The sequence below is a fragment of the Protopterus annectens genome, chromosome 2.part1, assembly GCF_019279795.1.
Source record: "Protopterus annectens isolate FY-2018-M chromosome 2.part1, PAN1.0, whole genome shotgun sequence".
NCBI lineage: Eukaryota > Metazoa > Chordata > Ceratodontiformes > Protopteridae > Protopterus > Protopterus annectens.
In genome coordinates this window covers 1,742,833,271-1,742,858,388 of record NC_056729.1, presented here as the reverse complement: position 1 = coordinate 1,742,858,388, position 25,118 = coordinate 1,742,833,271, and the positions used below count along the sequence as shown (strand labels likewise).

Here is a 25,118-nt window from a genome sequence, read left to right as displayed (position 1 = left end):
TGACTGGGGAATAGTGTCAAAGGCTTTGGCCAGGTCAAGGTAGGCGGTGTGCACTGTCTTCCCCTCGTGCATGGCTTTGGTGACTGTCTCAAAGAAGTCGACCAGATTTAGCAGACATGACCTCCCCTTGATGAAGCCAAACTGTGTGGGATAAGGTAAACAAAACAAAAAAGAATTCCACTGGCATACACGAACTTTGTGCTAAAAATGCTGATTTATTAAATATTAAAGAACAAAACACTATGACTGTGTGGGATAAAATGTTTGGAGGTTGCCAATGTCCTTGTTAATGAGGTGCATGATAATCCATTCCATGGCCTTGCAGGTCAGGCTAGTTAGGTTGATGGGTCTATAATTCATTCTTCATTTTCTCATAGAATCTATATTTAATCATGTATATAGCCACCATCACGGCGGTTGGCATAACGGTTAAGATGTTTTCCTTGCAGACACAATGTGCTGGGTTTGATTCTCACATAGGTTAGTTGGCAAGGCTTAAAATGGTCCAAACGGCAGTTAGCCTAGTACTAATCTATGAACCTGTAAACCTACAAACCAAGATCTGATCTTAATTTATTCCAAAGAAGAAGATGTCCTTGGTGTCATGGTCACTTTTTTTTGTAAGTACAACTTAATGATTTCCCTCATGACAGCCAAACATTTAGTGAAGCTCTGCCAAGACAAACATGCAGTAAATAAAACTTGTAAAAATAAATTAGACAACTTAAAACGGATGTTGCAGAAACTATAATAAATGTCATAAAAGAAGAGGCTTCAGACTTTATTGAATAAAAAGCACTTTCATCCCTATCATAGGGACTTCTTCAAAACAATACCATCTGCATTTCCCAGCATTCCTATACTGCTAATTCTGCGCGAAGGAGAATAACGGCGTTCCCTGTGGAATTGTTCTGAAGAAGTCCCTATGACAGGGATAAAAGCGCTTAACCACCGTGTGTTTATTCAATAAAGGAGTGTTTTTCTACAAGTGGACTTTGCTGTTTTTCCTCCCTTTGGGTTACCTGGCTTGTGGATATTTTCAATTTGATTATTTTGCCTCAGAATTTATACTTCCTAGAGTGGAAATAGTAGGGTACCCTAAAATGTTAATCTGATTGTAGGACTGCATATCTTAGAAGAGGGGTAGAGACTTATCAAAGAAAGAAAAGACTGTGCAGTACAGTAAAGGATCTAATAAAAATATATTGTTAGGGCAAAGAGAGAAGACTGCAGGTATGTATAGGTATGGTGATTTATGAAGAGAAGAGTTATGAATCCTGAGCTAAAAAAATAAAAATATCTTTCCAAGGATTGGGGACTGGCATAATGATTAAAGTGTTTACCCTGCAGACACAAGGTGCAGGGTCTGATTTTCATGGAAAACGGGTTAGGATTGAAATAGTCCCCAAGGGCAGCTAGCCTAGCAACTGCCTATGAACAGGTGAACTAGAGCCCAAGTAGAATCTGTTGTTTTCCATGCAGTCAGATGTAGAAAATGCAGACCATCGCAATTGTTTTTTCCCTTTTGTAATGCATTATGTATGCAGCACTGTTTTGCTTTGTGGCAGTGCTGCCTGTTTTGAATAAGGTAAAACCTTTTGAAGACTGTTTTTGAACGTAATGTCACATTTGCATGCATTTACAATTCAGAAATAGGCTTATTTAACAGAATAAAAAGCCTTTGTTAACATGGTCTCGAGCGACTAAACTTTTTTTACTCAGATCTGGTTCAGGACGCACTTTCTTGAAATATAGTGGAGAAAAGAGATTTTAGTTCTTAGAATTTGACAGCTAACTTTAAAACAGGCTTTTTACTATTCCTGAACATAATTATTTTTCTTCTTGGAACAATTTCTACTCAGTAGCATTTCACGTATTGCAGGGTCTAGACTGTACATTTTTTATTTCATCTCTCATGTTTGAGCTGGGTGTTTTTAAGCTGTAGTACAAAAGGGCCACGTGTGAGCATATAGAAGATGCTACAAATGTCCTTATTACTCAGTCTATGGTTGCATTATAACTCACTGGTGACCATATAGAAGATGCATTTTTCCCTCAGCATTCATGTACAATGTTTGCAGTTGCATATCCCCTTGTGACTCAGTCAGTGGTTGCTTTATAAATCACTGTGCTTTTATCAATGAGTATTAACTGTTTTACTTCAACGTTGTATTTAAATGTCATCTTAAAATGAAAATAACTGTAATCTGCAACAAAGAGAAAATATGAAAAAAATAACAAATAGTAAAATCTACAGTACTGGGAGATAGGAGGACTTGACCTACCAATTCTACCCTATTATGTGTTTTTGGCAATACAGTTCACAAAGCCAAAGTGCTGCACTATCATGCAGACATGGCTAATTCTGTTAATTTATTATTAAATATTATTTGAATAGTTGAAGACCAGGATTCATAATCATAGTATGCATGGGACAGAACCATAAGAGATGAACACAGTAAAGGCAATATGTTGTCTGACACCTGAGATGCAACGCATATCCAGCTGAACGATTCTGTATGACTAACAGCACTAAAACTGCTCAGGTGTACTGAAGCATAGCGTAACCATAGTGTTACAGGGCTATTGTACCCAGAAGGAAGCCACTATCTTTTTATGGTAGCACTGTTACTGAGGCATGCAGTGTCATGGATGCAGCTGGCTATGATCCGTCCGCCACTTTGACACACACTGGGAAACAAACCCACGGCTATATGAAGACATATTACTTAAAAGGTTAAACACAGTTTGTTACATCATGCCTTCTAGTTACTGACGCTCTTTTAACACATTAGGTGCCCTGATGTGGAATGTTGCAGGTTAGGAACTCCTGTACGACAACTCAGTATGAGCTTGCAGTGCTACAGGACAGTGACATCAGTCATTATGTACTAAGGGCTATTGCAATGCCAGTGAGGACAACTCTCCATGCATGAGTAGTGAGGCCTGTACAGGAAAGAAACTTTTGTGATTTGTGTTAGCAGTTCTTATGTACTAGGTATCAGTCTTTAAGGAATGTGTACTGTGGAACACAAAAACAGGAAACTTGTTTATCACAGGGTAGAATTATCCTGGCCAACTGTTACCAGAAACCTGTGAGGCAGGTAGGCTGAGACAAAGTTTAAGTCAGATGTAGGCCTAGATTTGTGATGCATCAAATCTCAGTCCTTTGAATACATTATGAATAAAACAAGACTACTGAATCTGAATTGCACTATGGAAAATACAGCATAATTGAAAATCCCCCCCCTAAAAGAGAAACATTTTTTTTTATGAGGCAAATCTCCCTGATCCCCCATATTCCCTTACGTAAATATACCAACTCCATAAATGTATGACCATGGGCAAAGGACAGTTGCTATTTTCCCTAAACTTCTGCCCTGTTCCACTGCTAGTAGTTCAAGTCACAGAAACAGTAAAAGAGCAACTCTGAAACTAACTACAGAAACGACACATCAAACACAAAACAATGTTTAATTGATCAACCACTTCAATTTAATGACAGTTTCCAGGGGAAAATATTAAACACAAACAATTCACTGTACTGACATTCTATTTAACTGATAATGCAAAAAAAAAAAAAATCCTTCATTAACAATCATCAATAAGACAAAATGCTCATGTAGGCTATTACTTGTATAGCAAAGTTGCTGAAAGCTGAAATATAGCCTAGGTAACACACAAGGAAAACTAGTAAAGCATGCATCCACTACAGTGCAAAAGAGACGAAAGTCTGAGTGGCAGTCATAAGCATAGCTATGGTGGGTTAAAGGGAGCAGCCACTGTGGCTACAATGTGTTAGGGGGCATGATCAGCAGATGCCGGTCAGTCGGTAGTGTACTAATTTATAGAAATGCCAGTACAGGAATTAAATACTGCTTTTGTAGACAGGACTTTAACACTACCTGAGTTTGTACAACTTGTAGCAAACTGTTTGCTACAAATGTAGCAAGCAGTTTTCTACAGTTTTTCAAAGCAGAAGACTTTTTTTATCCTCGAATTGAACAACATATGATCTGGCACTCCTTAGGAGACAGGTGATAACTACCAGATCAGAGAAGTAATTTTTTTTTTTGCTTCTGAAGTTAAATGTTGAGAGGTGCGAGCCTGGGGATCAGCACATGGCATTAGATGAACCTGCTACAGCTATTATAGAAGTTTTGCTTACTATGTCAAATGTTTGCTGTAGCAAAGTTAGCAAGAAGTATAGGTGTGCTTCAGTGAGGTACAAACTATGAAACAGAAATGTAACACAGATGGCAGGAGGAAGTAACAGGCTGTGGCTGGTTAGTCGTAAACTGCAGCTGATAAGAGTAACATGATGGTACACTTGTGAGAATTACAGAGGCGAGAAGTGAGAAGTGTGATACTGATTAATATAAATACCGTTGGACCTATGAGGGGTTAGAAAACAATCAGAGAAATGTAAGTGGTGCAGGAATCAATTGATTTAAACATAGAAAAACGTAGGCAGGTGTTATACAGTCAATGTCAAACAATGGCTTCATAATTTGAGATATCAGTGAGAGAAGACTTTTGGTGAAGTCTTCAAGTGTATGTGGAAGCACTAGCAAGGTGGAAAATTGGAAATAGAGGAGCACAGGCTGAGAGCTGAAGCCTTCTTCTTGGGAAGGAGAGCACTGTGACACTGTGCTCCAGGAAAATAACTTTGTAAAGAAGGGAGCAGGAAACAATACAATCTCCATGTACAATAGGTAGGATGTTAGGAAGGATAATACAACAGTACTCTTAATAAGGAGACAGAGCGGCTGTTAGAAAACCTACAACCCTTATTGAAGAGACAAAGCTGCTGCTAGGGAAGTTAGCATCCCAAGTGTGCTTAGCATTTCCCCCAAAATGACACCCCCAGTCTAAGTTGAAGACCAAAAAAGGTACCGTAGAGTAAAAAAAAATAAGTAATAATTTGTTTGCATGTCATGCTTTAAGTGAATGAGAATTCCTGGCAAATCCGAAAGCTATGTAATACTGGCTACAGTGTAGCAAACACGCTCTGCTACAGAAACAAGTATTAAATGTTATTCATTAAATAACCATGTGAGCGATTATGCTTCAATAAATAGCACAAATCCTTAACGAGCTGATTAAACCTGTTGCATGGCAATGATAGGACCACTCAACATCCTTGCCCTTGCATGGGTACACTGTTACACCCCATCCTTGCTATGCCTCTGTCATGGGGACCCGAGGCCTGCTGTAGTGGCTCATATGACCTCTTATTACAAGAAATCTGGACAAAGTCTAAAATAAAGGGGGGGGCAAACATACAGACAGGTTTTAAATATTGCTTTGATCAGCTTAGAAAGCTGCTAGAATAGGATTTGTGTTAGCATGCATTTTTTGAAGGATAGGAATTCTGACACTCAAGTGTACATCATTATATAGTGACTTCAGTCCTCAGTGATTTGCTAGAAAACCACAAATTTTATGAGTAACATACCAAAAATATGAGGCAAACATCTGAACATTCTGCAAACATGGGCAGTTGAGAGGTATGGTGCAGGACAAAAGGTGAAAAACACACTGTAACATGGCAACAGTAAGTGAGAGGTTTAGGAGGAGTGGTACACACGGGGGCATTAGGAAATACTACAGGAAGAGCCATAAGGGGGGCAAACAGATGGCCTTCATAACATACCTCATGATGCCCCTCAGAAAGCAAAGACTGTATACCACTGTTTTACAGCACAGCACAGTACATGGTAAGTGCACATTTTCACAGGCATAGTGGTAGGCTAGGAAGGCTAATGCCTAGATCACAGAACAAAATAGCTCTGACTGATAAACAGGAATTAGGTATGCTGATAGTTCATAGGTAAGTGCAAGGCTAGCTGCCCTTGTGGACTGTGTTAGACCTAGTGAGAATCAAACCCTGTACCTCTTTTTCTGTGAAGTGAACACCTCACTCATTATGCTATCTACCAGCTCTTTTCCCCCTACCTTTAATGTTTTTTGTGATGCTGTATCTCCTAGTAATGCCAGAATAGCATCACTGTGCTCATTCTGCAAATGGGCTTTCCCCTTCACAGTCTGGGCCTGCTTCTTTTGTATTAGTTTCATCAGCCTCTACACAAACACGCACTTTTCAAGCAGATCAGCATATTTTTTAGCAGTCCTTGTTGTTTTTCTTCTGTAGTAGGCAGTGTGTTCGGAGCCTCCATCAGCAATGGCACCTCTTTTCCTAAAGTTTTTTTTCTTCTGTCTTCTTACTGTCTATCAGGTGGATTTTTCCATATGTCTTCTCTGACCACTCTGCCTCTACTGCACAGCACATGGTATCCTGTAGTGCTTATAGACACAAACACACACACACACACACACACACACACACACACACACACACACACACACACACACACACACACACACACACACACACACACACACACACACATATACTCACAGCAGCATACAAAACTAAGGGAGGATCAGATCCAAACAGGGGGCATCAACAAACCAATAAATAGTACTATCAGGGCACAGAGGTAGTATGTGCCTGTATATCCTTCCCATGAGGGTAAGAACAGGCTGATTATAGGGGCTACCTATTTCATGAAGAAAGGAGACTTGATGAAAAGACTTCCTATTACTACATTCTCGAAACTGGGTGGAGATGTCAGGGCACAGTTATAATAGTTAAGACAGCCAAGCTGAGGAACTTCTAAACAACAGCAGTCATAATCATGCTCCCAGGTCTATTGCAGCTAGTGCAGGGCATGATTATGTGGTGAATGCCAAAGAGTAAGGAAAGACACTGATGTGCCTGTACAGTACAGAGTGGCAAAACACTACATTATTGAGATATTTGATGAGTTAGTGGAGTGACCATACTGCTACAAATCCATGGCCATAGGTGGTAAAAAGTGCAAGAAGGAACGTCCAACCAGGGTAACATCCACTGCGATGACAAAAGTGGGTGCAGTGCAGTGTTTGATTCTCACTAGGTCTAACACACTCTGGGTTCTGTTTCCACTGCAGGTGATTGTCTTTATTTTCAAAGTGCTGACATTGCAATGCAACATAATGGGGGTGCTACACTCCTCAGTGTGCCATCCTTTAAATGACATATTAGGCTGAGGTTCCATCTGCTTGAGATAGCAGCGGTTAAAGTCGATTTAAAAGAAGCGATGGCACCTATCAAAAGAGTAGGATTTCCCAGATGCCCTGGCCAAATGTCAGTATAAATATGACTTTGGGTCTCCCTTGAAAAGGGGCCACTTGCCTTCTGGGTCTAACCTGGTTAACAAAGGATAGATAGATAGATAATAGATAGACAGACCGACAAACAAATAAAATCAATAAAAAGGAACTTTAAGTCAGAGTTCTATCCCCTGTATGAGGGAGCCTTACTGCACTGTGTCTTGAGCAGCACATATGGCAACTACAGACTCTTACTTCTAATAACCAGGGGCAATATTCAAGATCTGCAAACATTAGCTGTAATAGTCACGGATGGCAAAATTCTTATTTCATATTACATCTGTCAGTAACTGCATTCAGTCCATGCATATATCAGATTGGAAGTGAACTGATAAATGGTGCCCCTAGCAGAATCCCTCATGTTCTGTGACTCAGAGGCTGAGGTCTTAGTCCTTGTGAAGTCTGGTGCTGAATATGGGAAGATATGAGAAGGTGACAGTGGCCTTAAGGTTTGTTATGAATCTAGGGAGAGCTGCCATCAACTGCATGCAAAAGTAATTCCCATCAACAAGTCCCCATAGTGCCAGTATTGTCTGTCGTAGATTGTCTGGCAGCAGAGCGATTAGTAACATTGGGCCCCCTTATGGGTTTAATCTGCAGCTCTCCTGCATTTGATGTGCTTACCACAAGTGAAATCCCCCACCACCTTTGAAGTGCTTAAGAAACCATTTTCCTAAGCAAGGGAGTTGAACTGATCTAGTTATTGTGTTTTATTTTATTCATACTTTGTTGACCAGATTAGTCCCACTAGGCTAGTATCCTCTTATCAGGGAAGAACCGAGGTGGTATTTATTGATGAAAATTGTGTAAGCAAGAGGCAGAGAAAGGAAGGTGTGTATGAAAACAAATCACATAAGCTGTCACCCACCTGCATCCCAGAGTTCTGGAACACACATGTCCACCTTTGCAGGACTGCCAGTGGTGGCTCAATTATGGGAATAGCAGCTTTGCTTTATGTTTGGAAATACCAGATATTCAATCTGCACTCTGAGAACACTACAAGATGAAGAAAATAGGGTCTGTTATGTACCGCTTTCATTGTAACATGGTAAGATGAATTCCCCAACGTAACAGAAATACCAGAAGACAAAGGAGATGACACAGAGGAGTCTTGGTATTAGAGCTGTGTATACAGCTGTGGAATTCCTATGTTTTGTAGCACACTATCTAGTATTATGAAGTGCATATAACTTAAGCATACCTCAGCTGCACTGAAATATGAACTTGCATTATTACACAAGTATTTTTTGCAGCTCATGGAATTTTACTTGCTTGTTATTAACGTAAGTGTTCTCTCAGATTTGGCACCATCTATTCTTACTTAGCTTTCATATTTTTGTGTCTTAAACTGCTCGGTATCTTGTATATGTTGTAAAACCTTTATTTTGACACTGTCATGTTTGTAATTGTCATTTCCTTACAACTCATTCTATTTTATCAGTGTATGTGGATTGCACTGCTGTTTGTTGCTTGCCTGTTGTATCTTATGTCTATGTTGATTACACTCTTTTGTTGACTTACTTCGTATCTGTACTACTGAGCTGCCCTGAAATTGAAGCAAATAGATCATTACTGTACTCTGGCAAACAAATGTAAATAGATAAATAAGTACTTTTTTACAACATGCTTTGGCAATCAACATACAGTGTCCGTAGTCCAACAGGTAGCACACTCGCCTTTGGTCCGACAGGTAGAACACTCGCCTTTGGTCCAACAGGTAGCACACTCGCCTTTGGTCCGACAGGTAGCACACTCGCCTTTGGTCCAACAGGTAGCACACTCGCCTTTGGTCTGCCAGGTAGCACACTCACCTTTGATCCAACAGGTAGCACACTTGCCTTTGGTCCAACAGGTAGCACACTTGCCTTTGGTCCAACAGGTAGCACACTCACCTTTGGTCCGACAGGTAGCGCACTCACCTTTGGTCCGACAGGCAGCACATTCGCCTTTGATCCGACAGGTAGCACATTCGCCTTTGGTCCGACAATTAGCACACTCACCTTTGGTCCGACAGGTAGCACACTCGCCTTTGGTCCGACAGGTAGCATACTCGCCTTTGATCTGACAGGTAGCACACTCACCTTTGGTCCAACAGGTAGCACACTTGCCTTTGGTCCAACAGGTAGCACACTTGCCTTTGGTCCAACAGGTAGCACACTCACCTTTGGTCCGACAGGTAGCACACTTGCCTTTGGTCCAACAGGTAGCACACTTGCCTTTGGTCCGACAGGTAGCATACTCGCCTTTGGTCTGCCAGGTAGCACACTCACCTTTGGTCCGACAGGTAGCGCACTCACCTTTGGTCCGACAGGCAGCACATTCGCCTTTGATCCGACAGGTAGCACATTCGTCTTTGGTCCGACAATTAGCACACTCACCTTTGGTCCGACAGGTAGCACACTCGCCTTTGGTCCGACAGGTAGCATACTCGCCTTTGATCCGACAGGTAGCACACTCACCTTTGATCCGACAGGTAGCACACTCGCCTTTGGTCCAACAGGTAGCGGACTTGCTTTTGTTTCTAGCAGATCATGTGTAGGTTTTATTTTATTTGTTTTTTTTTATTCATCATTTGGTTACTCCCACTAGACTAGTAGTCTCTTTTATACTACTAAGGCATTGGGGAACTTTCCCTTCTCTTTCCAATAGGTGCCATGGGATCTTTTATATCCAGCTGAGCTAAAATCAACTCAAGCAGATGGGACCTTGGTACAGAATGAAAGCTATTCTATTCCCAAACCAGGTTGTTGGATTCATTTTCCATTACTTACTATGCAGAGCAGCATAAAGAGGGTGGTGCACTCCTGAGCGTGTCATCCTTTGGATGAGACTTTAAACTGAGGTCCCATCTCCCTGAGTTGAAAGTAGCTCAGATGGATGCAAAACATACTATGGAACTTGTAGAAAGAGTATATGGGGAAGTTCTCCAGTGCCCTGGCCAAATTTTCCCCTAGTCAGTAAGAATACCACCTCAGGTCTCCCCTGAAAAGAGGACACTGGCCTAGTGAGACTAACTCTGTCTACAAAGAGTAAATAGAATAATAACATGCAAGAGCCATAATAGTGGCTTTGACATTCACAATTTGCTTCAGCATGTGGCAGTATCTGTTTCTCACATTATAGGTTGATAGGTACTTACTAGGCTATTGATCGGTGAGGATCTTAAGAAGCTTAGCCTTGCATTGCCATGGTAGGTTTTAGCCATTATATTTTGCATATGAATAACCCAAAGGTGGGCTGAACAAGGATATTTTGGGGCATTACTTGTTGCCCTTATTCATGAGGAACAGGGTGATAAACCAGGAATGAATCTATGTTTTCCCATCCATTCATCCAAATTACATTTCAGTGTAGAGTAAGAGAAGTGCTTCACTTTCTGTCAACTGGAAGATGGTTCCATAGAAGAGGTATTCTCTTGGATATATACCTGTCCCACCAACATGTTCTATTTATGTTGCAAGTGAAACTGAGACCCCTTGAGCAGGTTTTCATACCACCATTGAACTTGCAAATGTGTTAATAGGTCTAACAGGACAGGGTTTGCCCAGGCTGTTTATGTGAGGCACAGGTCAGCTCTTAGTAGCTTGCATGACACTCTGAAGAGGGGTAAGGCTTTGAGATGGCCTGCATAATTTTTGTGATTCATGCTGTTGATTTTTTCAGTGAGAAAGCATTGTGGTCCCTCTAGTTATTACAATTGTTTACACAAAGACATATTGAATGAGCAAGCAGTCCATTGCCTTAATCACTCGGTCATGTCGTCTGCAATGCCGTTCATCGTGTGTGAGCTTTTGCTGACATTCTTTCAATGTTATGGCCTCTGCACACACATGGTTTGCAGTTTCAGTGGGCAGTTATTGCTGCCGGCATACTGGGCACCATTAACACCAGTGCAGATGATTTAATGAGTGATTACAATTTTTCACTTAGGATTTATGAGGAAAATCTCTTAATGGAGGACATTATTAATCCCCAGAGGGGATTACTCGTTCAGAGGGTGGCCTAAAGGTTAAGGTGTTTGCCTTACAAATACAAGGTGCAGGGTTTCAGTCTCACAAGGGATAATTTGCTTGGCTTAATGTGGCTCATAAGGGCAGTTAGCTTAGTACTAATCTATGAACCCAATAACATGTGGAACATGGATAAGTTTCTTTGAGGTCTTCGTGTGTGTGTGTGTGTGTGTGTGTGTGTGTGTGTGTGTGTGTGTGTGTGTGTGTGTCTTTAAGCAGGTTTTTAAGGTTGTAAAGAAGTGTGAGGTTATATAATTTTTTATGACAGAGTTTTGGAAAAAAACAGACTTTGAGATGCTAAACTTATCTTTTGGCCTTGTAGCCATTTTCGGACAGCTCTTCCATTAAACAAAATCAAATCAGGAAGTTAAAGGGCTAACATGTTTGTGATGCTGTATGACACCAGCAAGGAAGAAACACACTAAACATTGTCTTTTGAAGTTACATTGCAGTTAGAAAATATGGATAGGTCATAGGTGCCCACTTCCCTTACATATCCACAGCCCTCATTCTACAGGATGTCTCATGAGTGTCTGTTCATCCAGCAGCATTTGAGGGTGTAAGAATATTCTTCTTCTTCTTTTGGCTGCTCCCATTAGGGGTCACCACAACAGATCATCTGTTTCCATTTCTAACTGTCCTCTGCATCTTGCTCTGTCACAACAACCACCTGCATGCCCTCTCTCACCACATCCGTAAACCTTATCTTGGGCCTTTCTCTTTTCCTTTTACCTGGCAGCTCTATCCTTAGCATCCTTCTCCCAATATCTTCTCCCAAAAAAAAAAAAAAAAAAAAAAAAAAAGAATCCTATCCCAAATAATATAGGTCTGATTTTTTATTATCTGCTACTAAGCATGTTACACCTTAAGTACTATTTGCTTTTCAGCCTTCCTTGACTCTCGGTCTCCAGTGTCAGATATTCCTAGTCTACATCTACTAGTTACTTATGTTTCTTTATTATTGATTCTTCAATTTGTTACAAGTACCTATTGCTCTGTATTTATTGTATGTTTTGTTCTTTACTGTAAACTCAATTACTCTTGTATGTTCATAGGTAGCTACTAGGCTATCGGCCCAAGGGCCTAAGTAAGCCTAGCCAACAAGGTTCCTTGGCTTACGCCACCCAAGAAGGTTATTTTTCTGTGCCCCTGTCGAGCAGAGCCACAGATGTGATCCCCGGGGGTATGTTTCCTATTTCCCATCCACTCATCAAGATTTTTCTTGAAGAGTACTAATGAGGAACTTTGCTTGACATAGATGGGTAGCTTGTTCCAGAGTATGGGAAGTCTCTGGGACAGGAATCTATCTCTCCAGCATGTCCTGTTTATTGTGGTGACAAGGTTTAGGTCCCTAGAGCGTGTAGCTCAGAGGGATTGGGATTTCTTTAGGTGTTGCATATCCAACAACTCTGGGCTTGACATAACTTTATATGTTAGGCAGAGATCACCTCAGAGTAGGCGATATGCTAAGGAGTAAAGCTGGAGTTTTTTGAGACGGTCAGTATAGGACATCTCTTTGAGGCCAGTAATCCTCTTTGTGAGGTACTTCTGTGGCCTTTCTAGCTGCTGCAGATGTCTTGTGAGGTACATTCCAAAAAGGGTGTTGTACTCTATAATGGGTCTAATGAGTGTCGAGTTGAGGGGAACAATGACCTCTTTTTTCCTGGATGAGAAACCTTTTGTGATGAGGTATGCCACATAGAAGTATTTCCTGACTACTGTGGCAAAGTGATTATCAAAGGAGAGACTACTGTTCACCTGGGTCCCAAGGTCTCTTATCACACATTTGGCATTAAGTAGACTGCCACCTATGTAATAGTTCATGGGTACAGAGTTTTTACCAAAGGGGATGACAATGCACTTTTTGGCATTGAGCTTGAGGCCATGGCTCTGATACCAGGCATCTGTCTCAGTGAGGCCCTTCTGTAGGATGTCCACATCATTTGGGGACTCGACTATGGCTCCTAGTTTGCAGTCATCTGTGAACTTCATTAGCCAAAGGCTGTCTGTGTTAGCCTGTAATTCAGAGAAGTAGATACCAAACAGGAGAGGTCCCAGGACTGAACCTGTGATACTCCACTTGTCACTGGTTTGAAGTCAGATTTGGAGTCTGCAACTTTTACAGTGTGGTTTCTGTGAGTGAGCCATTTGGCAACCCATCTTGTGACATAGGGATTTATACCTAGTTTAGTGAGTTTAGCTGTAATTCCAGAATGGGGGATGGTGTCGAAAGCCTTGGCAAGGTCAATATAGGCATTGTGAACCACCTTACCCTCATCTGTGGCTTTGGTGACTGCCTCAAAGAAGTCGATCAGGTTCAGGAGGCATGATCTGCCTTTCACAAACTCAAACTGGGTGGAGTCCAGAGTTTGTAGGTTACCAATCTCTTTGTTTATGAGTTTCATGATGATACGTTCCATGGCCTTACAGACCAGGCTCGTCAGGCTAATAGGGTGATACTTTCCAGGATCAGTGGTGGCTACCCCTTTATGGTGTGGGATAACTGTTGCTGTGAACCATTCAATGGGCACAAAGCCTGACATGAGGCTATGATTGAACATGGTGCTTAGGTAGGGAGCTAGTTCATTCTGAAGTTCATGTAAAACACAGCCTGGGATGTTGTCCGGTCCCATGGATGCTGTGTTTTTGGCTTTAGGGAGTGCAGCTTTTACCTGCATGGTTGTGATTACAGGGACTCTACATTCTTCTTGTATAGATATGAGCCCTTTAGGGGGTAAGAGGGGGTAAAGTTAGCACTGAACCTGTCTGCCAGGATGTTGGCAATATCAGTTGGTTCTGTAATTTTCATGCCGTTATGCTGTAACTCAGAGCAGATCTGTGTATTGCCATTGAGATTATTGACATAGCTATAGAATGCTTTGTGGTTGTCCCTAGAATCAATGGCGATTTTTTTTTCATAGATAGCTTTGGAGGATCTTATAAGGGATCTCAGCTTCTTACTGAGGCTGACCAGGGAACTCTTCCATTCATGGGATTTTACTCTATTTTGCAACAGTTTCTTCCTTTTGTTGTAGAGTTTGTTTATGGCAGGGGACCACCAGATTGCCTTCCTTTTTTTGGAGGATAGCGTCTTGGTTCTGTTTGGGATAGCATAATCCATGCACGTGTGTAAGTGCTTATAGAGTGCATTTGTGTAGGATTCAGCAGTCGTAACTGTATTGTCCATCTGCATGAGTGTCATGATGTTCGCCACTTCTGTCTCAAGAAGCATGAAGTTGACTTTGGAGAAATTTTTTACTGTGGTTTCCTTAATGGTGGGTGGGGGCAGGATGCGGATATCTAGGGTGATTAGCTTGTGGTCGGATCTGACCAACGAGGAGTTGACTTCAGGTGTGGAACTCCAGTCACTCATGCTGGTAATGACTAGGTCTAGGATACTGTTGCCCCTGGTGGGGGTGTGGATAAGTTGATCCAGAGCATTGGAATTTATGAATTCCAGAAAGCGTTGAGCAAAGGAGTTTGTACATGAGTAGTTTTCCCAGTTAATGGTGGGGTAGTTGAAATCGCCTATTATTATGGTGTTTGGTTGAACCCTAATATTTTTCAGTATATCAAGAAAAGAGGAGTGGGAATCGTGGGGCACAGTGGGGGATCTATAGCAAGCTACAATTTGGATTGCAGTTTTGGCCAGAGTTAGTTGCACTTGGATAACCTCAGATGCATTATGCTGAACAACTAGCCTGGAGATGTGGATATCCTTAAAGAATATGGACAGTCCGCCGCCTTTGGTGTTTCGGTCCAGGTTAGATGGCCAAAAAGTGTGGTATGAGTTATAGCCTGGTAATGCAGGGGTGCTCTCTGGAGCCTTGAACGAGGTCTCAGTCACTGCACAGATATCGATGTTCTTCATTTTAAGGAGTGCCTCGAAGGAGTGCATTTTGAGATTTAGACTTCTAGCATTGAGTAGTATTACCCTCAGTTTTTGCTTACCTGTTTCTGTTACAGTGGTGAATTTGTCATTTGAACCTTGCCTAAAAAAGGCTCTATAGGGGCGGCAAGAGCTTTAGCCAGTATCCGGAATCCCAGGGGTGACAGGTGCAGGCCTTCTCTGGCAAAGCATTGTAGTCTGTAGACCATGTCGTTCCAGGCAGACAGATACTGGCTCCCCTTAAAATGACACCAGAAGCTTAGGTAATTGTTGAAGTCAATCATTTTGTCCTTGTACTGCGGTATCATTCTGGGTGATGGCAGGATGTTACTCAGGGTTAGGGTCATACCTGCCTGGGCTACATGCTCTTTCATGTCTCTTTTCATGTAGTCCAGGGAGGTACAGCTTAGGTCATTCACACCAATATGGACAATGCCAGAGTCATATTTGTACTTGTTGTGGAGTGACCTGAGTGCATGGGTTATGTGGCGGATCCTGGCACCCGACAGGCAACTGACAGTAACCTTCTCCTTGTTTAGCCTGGTGAGTGGGACATCAGTGTGCCTGACTATAGAGTCACCTATGACTAGTGTTTTGGGTACGTTGTTTTGCCTTATGGGCTAAGGTTGAGTGGCACACTGAGTCTGTGGGCTATGTGTCATTTGGGTTGTGTTGGGGGGGTGGAGGTTCCTTGTGTTTCTGCTTTGGAGGTCTCTGTTGCTTGAGCAGATTATTATTGAGAGACTCCGCAAATGCTTTTGATTTTCTATGTGTGGATTTTGGTGGGGTAGGTTTAGTGGGACTATGTGATGAGTGTGGTGTGGTGCAAGTGTTTACCTTCTCCTCTTGTCAAGTTCAGTCTTGATTGGAGAGAGCTTTACCTCCAGTTTGGCTAGATAAGTGCATCTCTCACAGGTTGTAGTGTTGGGTGGTAGGAAGAGAGGGTTGTCTGTGTACATGAGGCAATTGCTACATTGCCCCAAAATGCCAGATTGATCAGATAGACAGGAGAGAACACTGGGAGCTGACCCTTGGACATGCCTGAATAAAAAACTATTTTTCTCTAGACAAGTGAGGAAAGTGAGTACAAGAACTGTTTTTCTCTAAGCAAGTGAGGAAAGTAAGTACAAAAACTGTTTTTCTCTAGGTAAAGAGGAAGGTTGAGTGCTGTAGTAATTTGTAGCTTATTTAGTGCTAATAACAAGTTCTGAACAAGTGCTGAGCACGAATAAGCAAATTCAAAACTAAGAATCTGTATCTGAACTAGACTTGTTATAGGAAAGAAACAAGTGCAAATGCAGGCTTTTAAATCAGAAAGTTGAGAGAGATGGAAAAATTGCCCAAACGGCCAATAACTACAATTTCTGGGCAGGAAACCACTCCTTATGTGGTAGATAGGTTACTTAGTGCTTACCACTCCCACTGATAAGCTAGCAGGCTTCCCTCCAACACAAAAAGGCTTGGGGGCCTCAGGATCTTACAAACAGTCCTGGATACAGCAAATCTGTATCTAGACTAGTCTAGTTACAGGAAAGGGGGGAAACACGTGCAAATGTGGGCTTTTAAATCAGAAAGTTGAGAGAGATGGAAAAACTGCCCAAACGGCCAATAACTACAATTTCTGGGCCAGAAACCACTCCTTATGTGGTAGATAGGTTACCTAGTGCTTACCACTCCCACTGATAAGCTAGAAGGCTTCCCTCCAGCACAGAATGGCTTGCGGGGCTCAGAGGCTTACAAACACTCCTCGATATAGCAAATCTGTATCTGGACTAGACTAGTTACAGGAAAGGCAGGAAACAAGCGTAATTTTTTTTGTTACAGTTAAGCGGAACACAGGGAGATTCTAGCAACGTTTTTTTTTTTTTTTTTTTTTTTTGCTCATTTTTTACTTGTGGAGCTTTTCTCCCTGGACCTCTGCTGAAAAAAGTACCTGTGTCCAGTTGGAATTTCCTGGTAAATAAATAAATAATATACCCAGCATTCCTCCTCCTCACATGTCCAAACCAACACAATATCACTTTTCTGGCTTTGTCTCTAAGCCATCCAACCTGAGCTGACCCTCTAATATACTGATTCCTAATCCTGTCCATCCTCGTCACACCCAGTGCAAATTTTAACATCTTTAACTCTGCCACCTCCAGCTCTGACTTCTGTCTTTTTGTCAATGCCACCATCTCCAACCCATATAATGTAGCTGGTCTCACTACCATCTTGTAGACTTTCACTTTCACTCTTACTGGTACCTGTCTGTCACAAATCACTCCTGACACCCCTCTCCATCCATTCCACCATGCCTGCACTCTCTTTTTCACCTCTCTTCCACACTCACTATTACTCTGAACTGTTGATCTCAAGTATTTAAACTCATCCACCTTCTCCAACTCTTCTCCCAAAATCCTCACCATTCCTCTATCCTCCCTCTCATTCACACACATATATTCTGTCTTAGTCCTGCTGACCTTCATTCCTCCCCTCTCTAGAGCATATCTCCACCTCTCCAGGGTCTCCTCAACCTGTTCCCTACTCACTACAAATCACAATGTCATCTGCAAACATCATAGACCATGGGGAGTCCTGTCTGATCTCATCTGTCAACCTATCCATCACCACTGCAAATAAGAAAGAGTTCAGAGCTGATCCTTGTTGTAATCCCACCTCCAGCTTGAATGCATCCATCACTTCTACTGCAGACCTCAACACTGTCACACTACCCTCGTGCATATCCTGTACCACTCTTACATACTTCTCTGCCACTCCTGACTTCCTCATACAATACCACAACTCCTCTCTAGGCACCCTATCATATGCTTTCTCTAAGTCCACAAAAAAACAATACAACTCCTTCTAACCTTCTCTATACTTCTCCATGCACATCCTCAGAGCAAATATCACATCTATAGTGCTCTTTCCTAGCATGAAACTGTACTGCTGCTCACTAATCATCACCTCCCTTCTTAACCTAGTTTCTACTACTCTTTCCCATAACTTCATGCTGTGACTGATCAATTTTATCCCTCTATAGTTACTACAGCTTTACACATAACCCTTATAGGTTCATAGGTGTGTACTAGGCTAATGGCCCTGAAGCCTTTACAAGCCTAGCCCATAGGATTACCCTGGCATCATGCCACCCGACCTTAGTTCCCAGTGCCTCTGTCGAGTAGAGCCACTGAAGTGATCCCTGGGGTGAATTTTCTATTTCCCATCCACTCATCAAGATTGCTCTTGAAGAGGGCCTGTGAGATGCTCTGCTTGACATGTATGGGAAGTCTATTCCATAGCATGGGCAATCTCTGGGTTATGAACTTGTCCCTCCAGCATGTTCTGTTGATTGTGGTAATGAGGTTAAGGTCTCTAGAGCATGTGGTGCAGAGGGATTGGGATTTCTTTAGCTGTAGCATTTCTAGCAGAGATGGGTCAGACATGGCTTTGTAAGTCAAGCAGAGATTGCCTCTAAGTAGGCGATATGAGACAGAGAATAATTGGAGTTGTTTTAGTCTGTCCATACAGGAGAAATGTTTAAGGTCTAGGAGTGAGGTACTTTTGTGGCCTCTCCAGTTGTTGCAGGTGTCTAGTGAGGTACATGCCAAATGGGGCACTGTATTTGATGATTGGCCTAATGAGGGAAGAGTAGAGGGAGACAATGACCTCTTTCTTCCTGGATGCAAAACCCTTAGTAATGAGATGTGCCACATAGAAGGACTTCCTGACCACAGTGGCAATGTACTGGCCAAAAGAGAGGTTGCTGTCAACCTGTGTTGCCAGATCTCTTATAAGGCCTTCTGTATTCAGTGGACTACCATCCATGTGGTAATTCATGGGAACCAGGTTTTTCCCAAAGGGGGTGATGACACATTTTTTGGCATTGAGCTTAAAGCCATGGTTCTGACACCAGTCATTGGTTTCAGTGAGGCCTTTCTGTAGGATGTCAACATTACTCAGGGAGTTAAAAATAGCTCCCAACTTGCAATCGTCTGTGAACTTTGTCAGTCAGAGTCCCTTCGTGTTGGCCTGGACGTCAGAGAAATAGATATCAAACAGGACAGGACCCAGGACCGAACCCTGTGGGACTCCACTTCTGACTGGTCAGCAGTCTAACTTGGAGTCAGCTACTTTCACACTGTGGGTTCTACCTGTGAGCCAGTTTGCAACCCACCTAGTGATATTGGGGTTGATGCCTAGCTTAGTGAGTTTTTCTATGATTCCTGAGTGGGGAATGGTATCAAAGGCCTTGGCCAGATCAAGGTAGGCTGTGTGAACCACCTTGCCTTCATCCACAGCTCTGGTGACTGACTCAGAGAAGTTGACCAAGTTGAGCAGGCATGATCTACCCTTCACAAAATCAAACTGTGTGGGATCCAGAGTTTGGAGATTCCCTATATCATTGTTTATTAGGTCCATGATGATGCGTTCCATAGCTTTACATATCAGACTCATCAGGCTAATGGGGTGATAGTTCTCAGGGTCTGTAGTCGCTCCTCCTTTGTAGAGAGGGAAGACTGTAGCAGTGCGCCATTTGGTAGGGACAAAGCCTGAGGTGAGGCAATGACTGAACAGGGCACACAGGTGAGGTGCCAGTTCACTCTGTAGTTCATGTAGAACACAGCCAGGGATATTTTCAGGTCCCATAGAAGCTGTATTGTTGGCCTTGGACAGTGCTGTTTTAAACTGTACAGCAGTAATACTGGGTGCTTGGCAATCTACTGGTATTGTGACTGGTCCCTTGGGGGTGCGAGAGGGTTAAAGTTGGCACTGAATCTGTCGGCCAGAATATTGGCAATATCTGTTGGCTCAGCATAGGAGGTACCATTGTGCAGCTGCTCAGAGCAAATCTGGGTACTGCGGTGGTGATTCTTTACATAACTATAGAAGGCCTTGTGGTTGTCTTTACTATCTGCTGCAATTCTGTTTTCATAACTAGCTTTAGAGGATTTGAAGAGGGATCTCAACTTTTTTTGAGGCTGATAAGGGAGTTTTTCCAGTCTTGGGACTTCACCTTATTCTGCATCAGTTTCCTGCTTCTGTTGTAGAGTTTGTTTATGGCAGGGGACCACCAGATTGGCTTCCTTTTTTGGAGGAGAGCATCTTGGTTCTGTTTGATATAGCAGGATCCATGCATTTGTGTACGTATTCATACAGTGCATTGTTGTGTGATTCAGTGGTTATGCAACTTGCATGGGTGCCATGAAGTTAGCCACCTCTGTTTTAGGAGCCCAAAGTTAGCTTTGGAGAAGTTTTCCATGGTGGTTACCTTTGCAGGGGGGTGTGTGTGTGGGAGGGATGTGGATTTCCAAGGTGATTAGTTTGTGGTCAGATCTAACCAGGGAGGAGTTGACTATTGGTGTAGAGCAATGGTCGTCCATTTTAGCAGTGATCAGGTCATTCTTAAAAATCAATACCAATACACTTCTTCTCCATTCCTCAGGCATCCTCCTCTCACTTTCCAAGATGTCATTAAACAATCTGGTTAAAAACTCCACTATCATCTCTTCTAAACACCTCCATGCTTCTACAGGTATGTCATCTGGACCAACAGCCTTTCCATTCTTCATCGTCTTCATAGCTGTCCTTACTTCCTTCTTGGTAATCTGTTGCACTCTCTCATTCTCTTCATTCATCAGCCCCTCAAAGTACTCTTTCCATCTGCTCAACACACTCTCCTTGCTTGTGAGTAAGAATATTCTTCGCATCAAAATGGAAATATCATTGAAATGAATGTCAGGGAATAGTCGCTGTGCTGCCCACAGGTGAGTACCGTACAGGATCATTGTAATGTGTTGTGCTGATGTCAGTAGAATCTGATAACAAAAATTCTTGCAACATTATTTCTTGAGAAAAAAAACACTTTCTCACACCAGACTGTTAAATGTTATTCCTTTTTGCACTAGTGTACATGGTATAGGGCTCATTTCCAGACACATACTGGGAAAAGAGTAAAACTCTGTTGTTGGGAGGGTGGCCTAATGGTTAAGGTGCTTGCCTTACAAACACAAAGTGCAGGGTTTGAGTCTCACAAGGGATAATTGGCTGAGCTTAAAATGGCTCGCAAGGGCAGTTAGCTTAGTACTAACATATGAACCTATATATATTGCATTAGTCTAAAATATCATCACTGAATTTAAATACCGCTGTGCAGGTGTTCAGTAGCCAAATAATCTGCTAGTATTTTTGTTGGCTCCATGGCACAGAGGGATAGAGCTTTGTCTATGAACCAGATGATCAGGGATATTGGTAGATGTCCTGATTCTGGACAGGTCATCTGGAGGTGGAAAAAGAATAAAGGAGCTGAGCCTACTGACTTCTGTTAGGGTGAGAGGGAGGGGAAGATGCCTGAAACATGTGTTGTTCAGGTTCCTTTGGAGAGCCCTAACAGCCAACTATGATGTTTGGTTCAAGAAGGGCAGGGTGTGTAACTCACAGAAATGAGTGACAATCTAGCAAAATGCCTGTGGCTTATCCAACCCCAGAGGTGACAGCAGTCATTCACAGGCAAAATATTAGGGCCAAGTTAAGCATCACCAGAATGGATGGAGGTACTCCTTCCAGCATTCCACTAATATCTTTGGGAAATGAACAAGCCATAGGTCTCTCACTCAGATTGGAATGGACACGTCATTGAGACAGCCTGGATGACGGCCTGATGGTCAGCTGTTTGGTGGTGAGTAGAGAAAAGCAAGCAAGTAAATAAAAATCTGGAAGTGTTTTTGATTCAAATGATTTATTTTTATGCTGTTCTTAAGCTAATGACTAATGTAGTTATCTTTCTTTCTCTCTCCCTGTCTCCCTGTCTATGCATCTCAATACACACTGCTGCCAACAGACATTAATGCAGGTCAGTACTGATTTTAGAGATGTTTTGTTTTTCCTGTTAGTTTAACTTCTGTAATTCTGCAGGAATACCTTCCAACAAATTATTGCATATGTACTGCACAAAAACAACTGTTTATTATTGCGTTTTACTGTTCCATGTTTAATATCAATTAACAGTTTACAGCTGCCAAGTATAGAGCAGCTGAGCTCATCCTGTCAAATAGTTTTTGCAGGGATACAAAACTGAAACTGACATACAGGTGTACTAACAATTCATTTTAATTAAACTCAAACTACAAGTCACTTAACCAGAGAATGCTCTTTCAGTTAAACAAAAAAATCACGTGATAATTATGAAACTCAAATGATGTTTGTCATGAAAATATTACAGTTGTCATTTTCATTCAGGTACATAGGTATATAGTAGACTAACAGCCACCAGGGTATTTATAAGCCGAGCTGTACAATCCAGCCTAATTATTTATTTATTTTATTGACATTTGTTTATTGGGAAAGTCCGATTCAGCACAGGTACCTTTTTTCACAGGAGGCCTGGGAAGAAAAGCTGCAATGTAACAGATTTAATGTAATCAATATTTACAATAACATATTTTGTACTGTAGTTATAGTGTGTACATAGCATAGTAGTCAGCATAATAAAGTTTTTATTGATATTCACAAACATTAAATAGAAACATTGTATTGAGAATTTACAGATAGAAGGGTGATGTATAAGAGAGGTAGGAGAAACTGAAGAGATACATTAGGGGGGATAAGCAGCTTTAAGTGGTAATAGAGAGTAGCAATGGAATAGTAATTTGGTTGTGCTAATTAAAAGTAGCTATAGTACTTTAAGTACTACAGTAAAGTGAGGTATTAGGCAGAGATAAGTAGGTTAAGTGATTTGCACATTAAAGGGAGGGATAAGAGAGGTGATGAAGAGTATTAGGAGAAGCTATGACCCAGATGAGGAGCAGGGACAAAACCAGAAGGCAGAGAGTAAGCCTTTTACTAATGGTTTGAAAAGATAAAGGTGCGAGATAGACCTGATTGATATAGGAATTTTATCCTAACTGTATTTGTCATTGCTAGATACTGTTTCATTACTCTAGTTGCATGTTTACTGAATTACTTAACTGTAAACTGCTTTTTCATACTAAGAGATGTATTTTCTGTTTGTGAGTGCTCCAGGTGTGCTTTTCTGTGCATTTTCAATTTTTTGAGGTTTCTGTGTTCTAGTCAGGTATCATGTAACTGATTTGTTTGCAGGTAAAAGCATTCTCTAGAGTCTCCTTGTTCCTTTATCTGTTTAAAACGTTCACTTAGTGGGTACAGCTGGCAGCTGTAATAGTTTACCACCCCCCTCCCTATTGTTGTCTTGTTCTTATAATTGGTGGCTTTGCAGTTGCCCACCCATACAGTATATTTGATCTGGGACACTCTTCCCAGTCTAGTGTCATTCTACCTAACAGAGTGAGAAAATTTGTAAAGGCCAACCCACTTAGATTCGTAACCTTGAATTAACTTCTGTTCCAGCTTTCTCCTTTTCCATTTTACTAAAAAAAATGTTAAGCTTGTTTTCCCCCTTTTCTGTAATGAGTCTAGTCCAGATACAGATTTGCTATATCCAGGACTGTTTGTAAGCTCCTGAGCCCCCAAGCCTTTCTGTGCTGGAAGAAAGCCTTCTAGCTTATCAGTGGGAGTGGTAAGCACTAGGTACCCTATCTACCAAATAAGGAGTGGTTTCTGGCCCAGAAATTGAAGTTATTGGCTGTTTGGGCAGTTTTTCTATCTCTCTCAACTTTCTGATTTAAATGCCCGCATTTGCACTTCTTTCCCCCCTTTCCTGTAACTATAGTCCAGATACAGATTTAATGTATCCAGGAGTGTTTGTAAGCTCCTGAGCCAACCCCCCCATGCCTTTCTGTGTTGAAGGAAGCCTTCTAGCTTATCAGTGGGAGTGGTAAGCACTAGTTAACCTATCTACCACATAAGGAATGGGTTCTGGGCCCAGAAATTGTAGTTATTGGCCATTTGGGCAGTTTTTCCATCTCTCTCAACTTTCTGATTTAAAAGCTCCATTTGCACTTGTATTCCCCCTTTCCTGTAACTAGTCTAGACCAGATACAGATTTGCTGTGTCCAAGACTGTAAGCTTCTGAGCACCCAAGGCTTTCTCTATTGGAGGGAAGCCTTCTAGCTTATCAGTGGGAGTGGTAAGTGGTATCTACCACATAAGGAATGGGTTCTGGGCCCAGAAATTGTAGTTATTGGCCGTTTTGACAGTTTTTCCATCTCTCTCAGCTTTCCAGTTTAAAAGCCTACATTTGCTTTTGTTTTTTGCCTTTCCTGTGACTAGTCTTGTCCAGATACAGGCTTGCTGTATCCAGGACTGTTTGCAAGCTTCTGAGTTGTGCCAGAGCCTGCTCTTCAATTTTTCCCTTAGATCTACTACTTCTCTTCTCTCCTCTCCTTTACTTATACTAGCTTATTAGTCTAGCACTTTACCAGACTTCTTGTAGCAATTATTGTAGAACACAAGTGCTTCCAGCACTAAACGTTCCTCAAGGAAACATATCTAATGCTTATTTCAATTCTCACCATGCCAGGCATGTCTAAAGGTCAATTCCCTGTGCTTTCTCCTATTAACTGTTGAACTTGTGCATCCTGAGGCAATGTAGCAACTGCCTCGTCGTGTACACAGACAACCCTCTCCTCTTACCTTCCAACACTCAGAGTTGCGAGAGATGCACTTATATATCCAAATTGGAAGCCACGCACTCTCTAGCCAAGACCGGAATAGCTGGTCAAGACGATAAGGTCAAAACTTGCACCACACCACATGGAACACTTAACCCTACAGAACACACACCAGCACTGCCTTCACATAAAAACACAAACCACACACCCACCTTCACGGAGGCACTCAATAAAAATCTACCCAAGCAGCAGAGCCCTCCAAGGCATAATGGAACTTGACCACCACAACACAACACTAATCACGAGGCACATAAATCTCCTAAACAGTGTGCCACTCAACCAAAGCCTCCAAGGCAAAACAGCATGTCCAACACACTAGTCATGGGTGATTCGATAGTGAGGCACACTGATGTCCCACTCACTAGGTTGAATAAGGAGAAAGTAATAGTCAGCTGCCTGTCAGGTGCCAGGATCCGACAGGTAATGCAT

At 42.0% G+C, this 25,118-nt stretch overlaps 1 protein-coding gene across 4 annotated transcripts in view; it reads left to right on the top strand.

The window, feature by feature from the left end:
* The window catches only part of ACAP3 (ArfGAP with coiled-coil, ankyrin repeat and PH domains 3), a 1,969,869-nt gene that overhangs the window by 1,668,123 nt on the left and 276,628 nt on the right, over positions 1 to 25,118 (top strand). For all 4 annotated transcript variants that reach the window (XM_044063200.1, XM_044063202.1, XM_044063201.1 and 1 more), the window contains exon 10: positions 21,941 to 21,952. In XM_044063200.1, the coding sequence (XP_043919135.1) occupies positions 21,941 to 21,952 (12 nt within the window). The remainder of the gene's footprint in view (positions 1 to 21,940; positions 21,953 to 25,118) is intronic.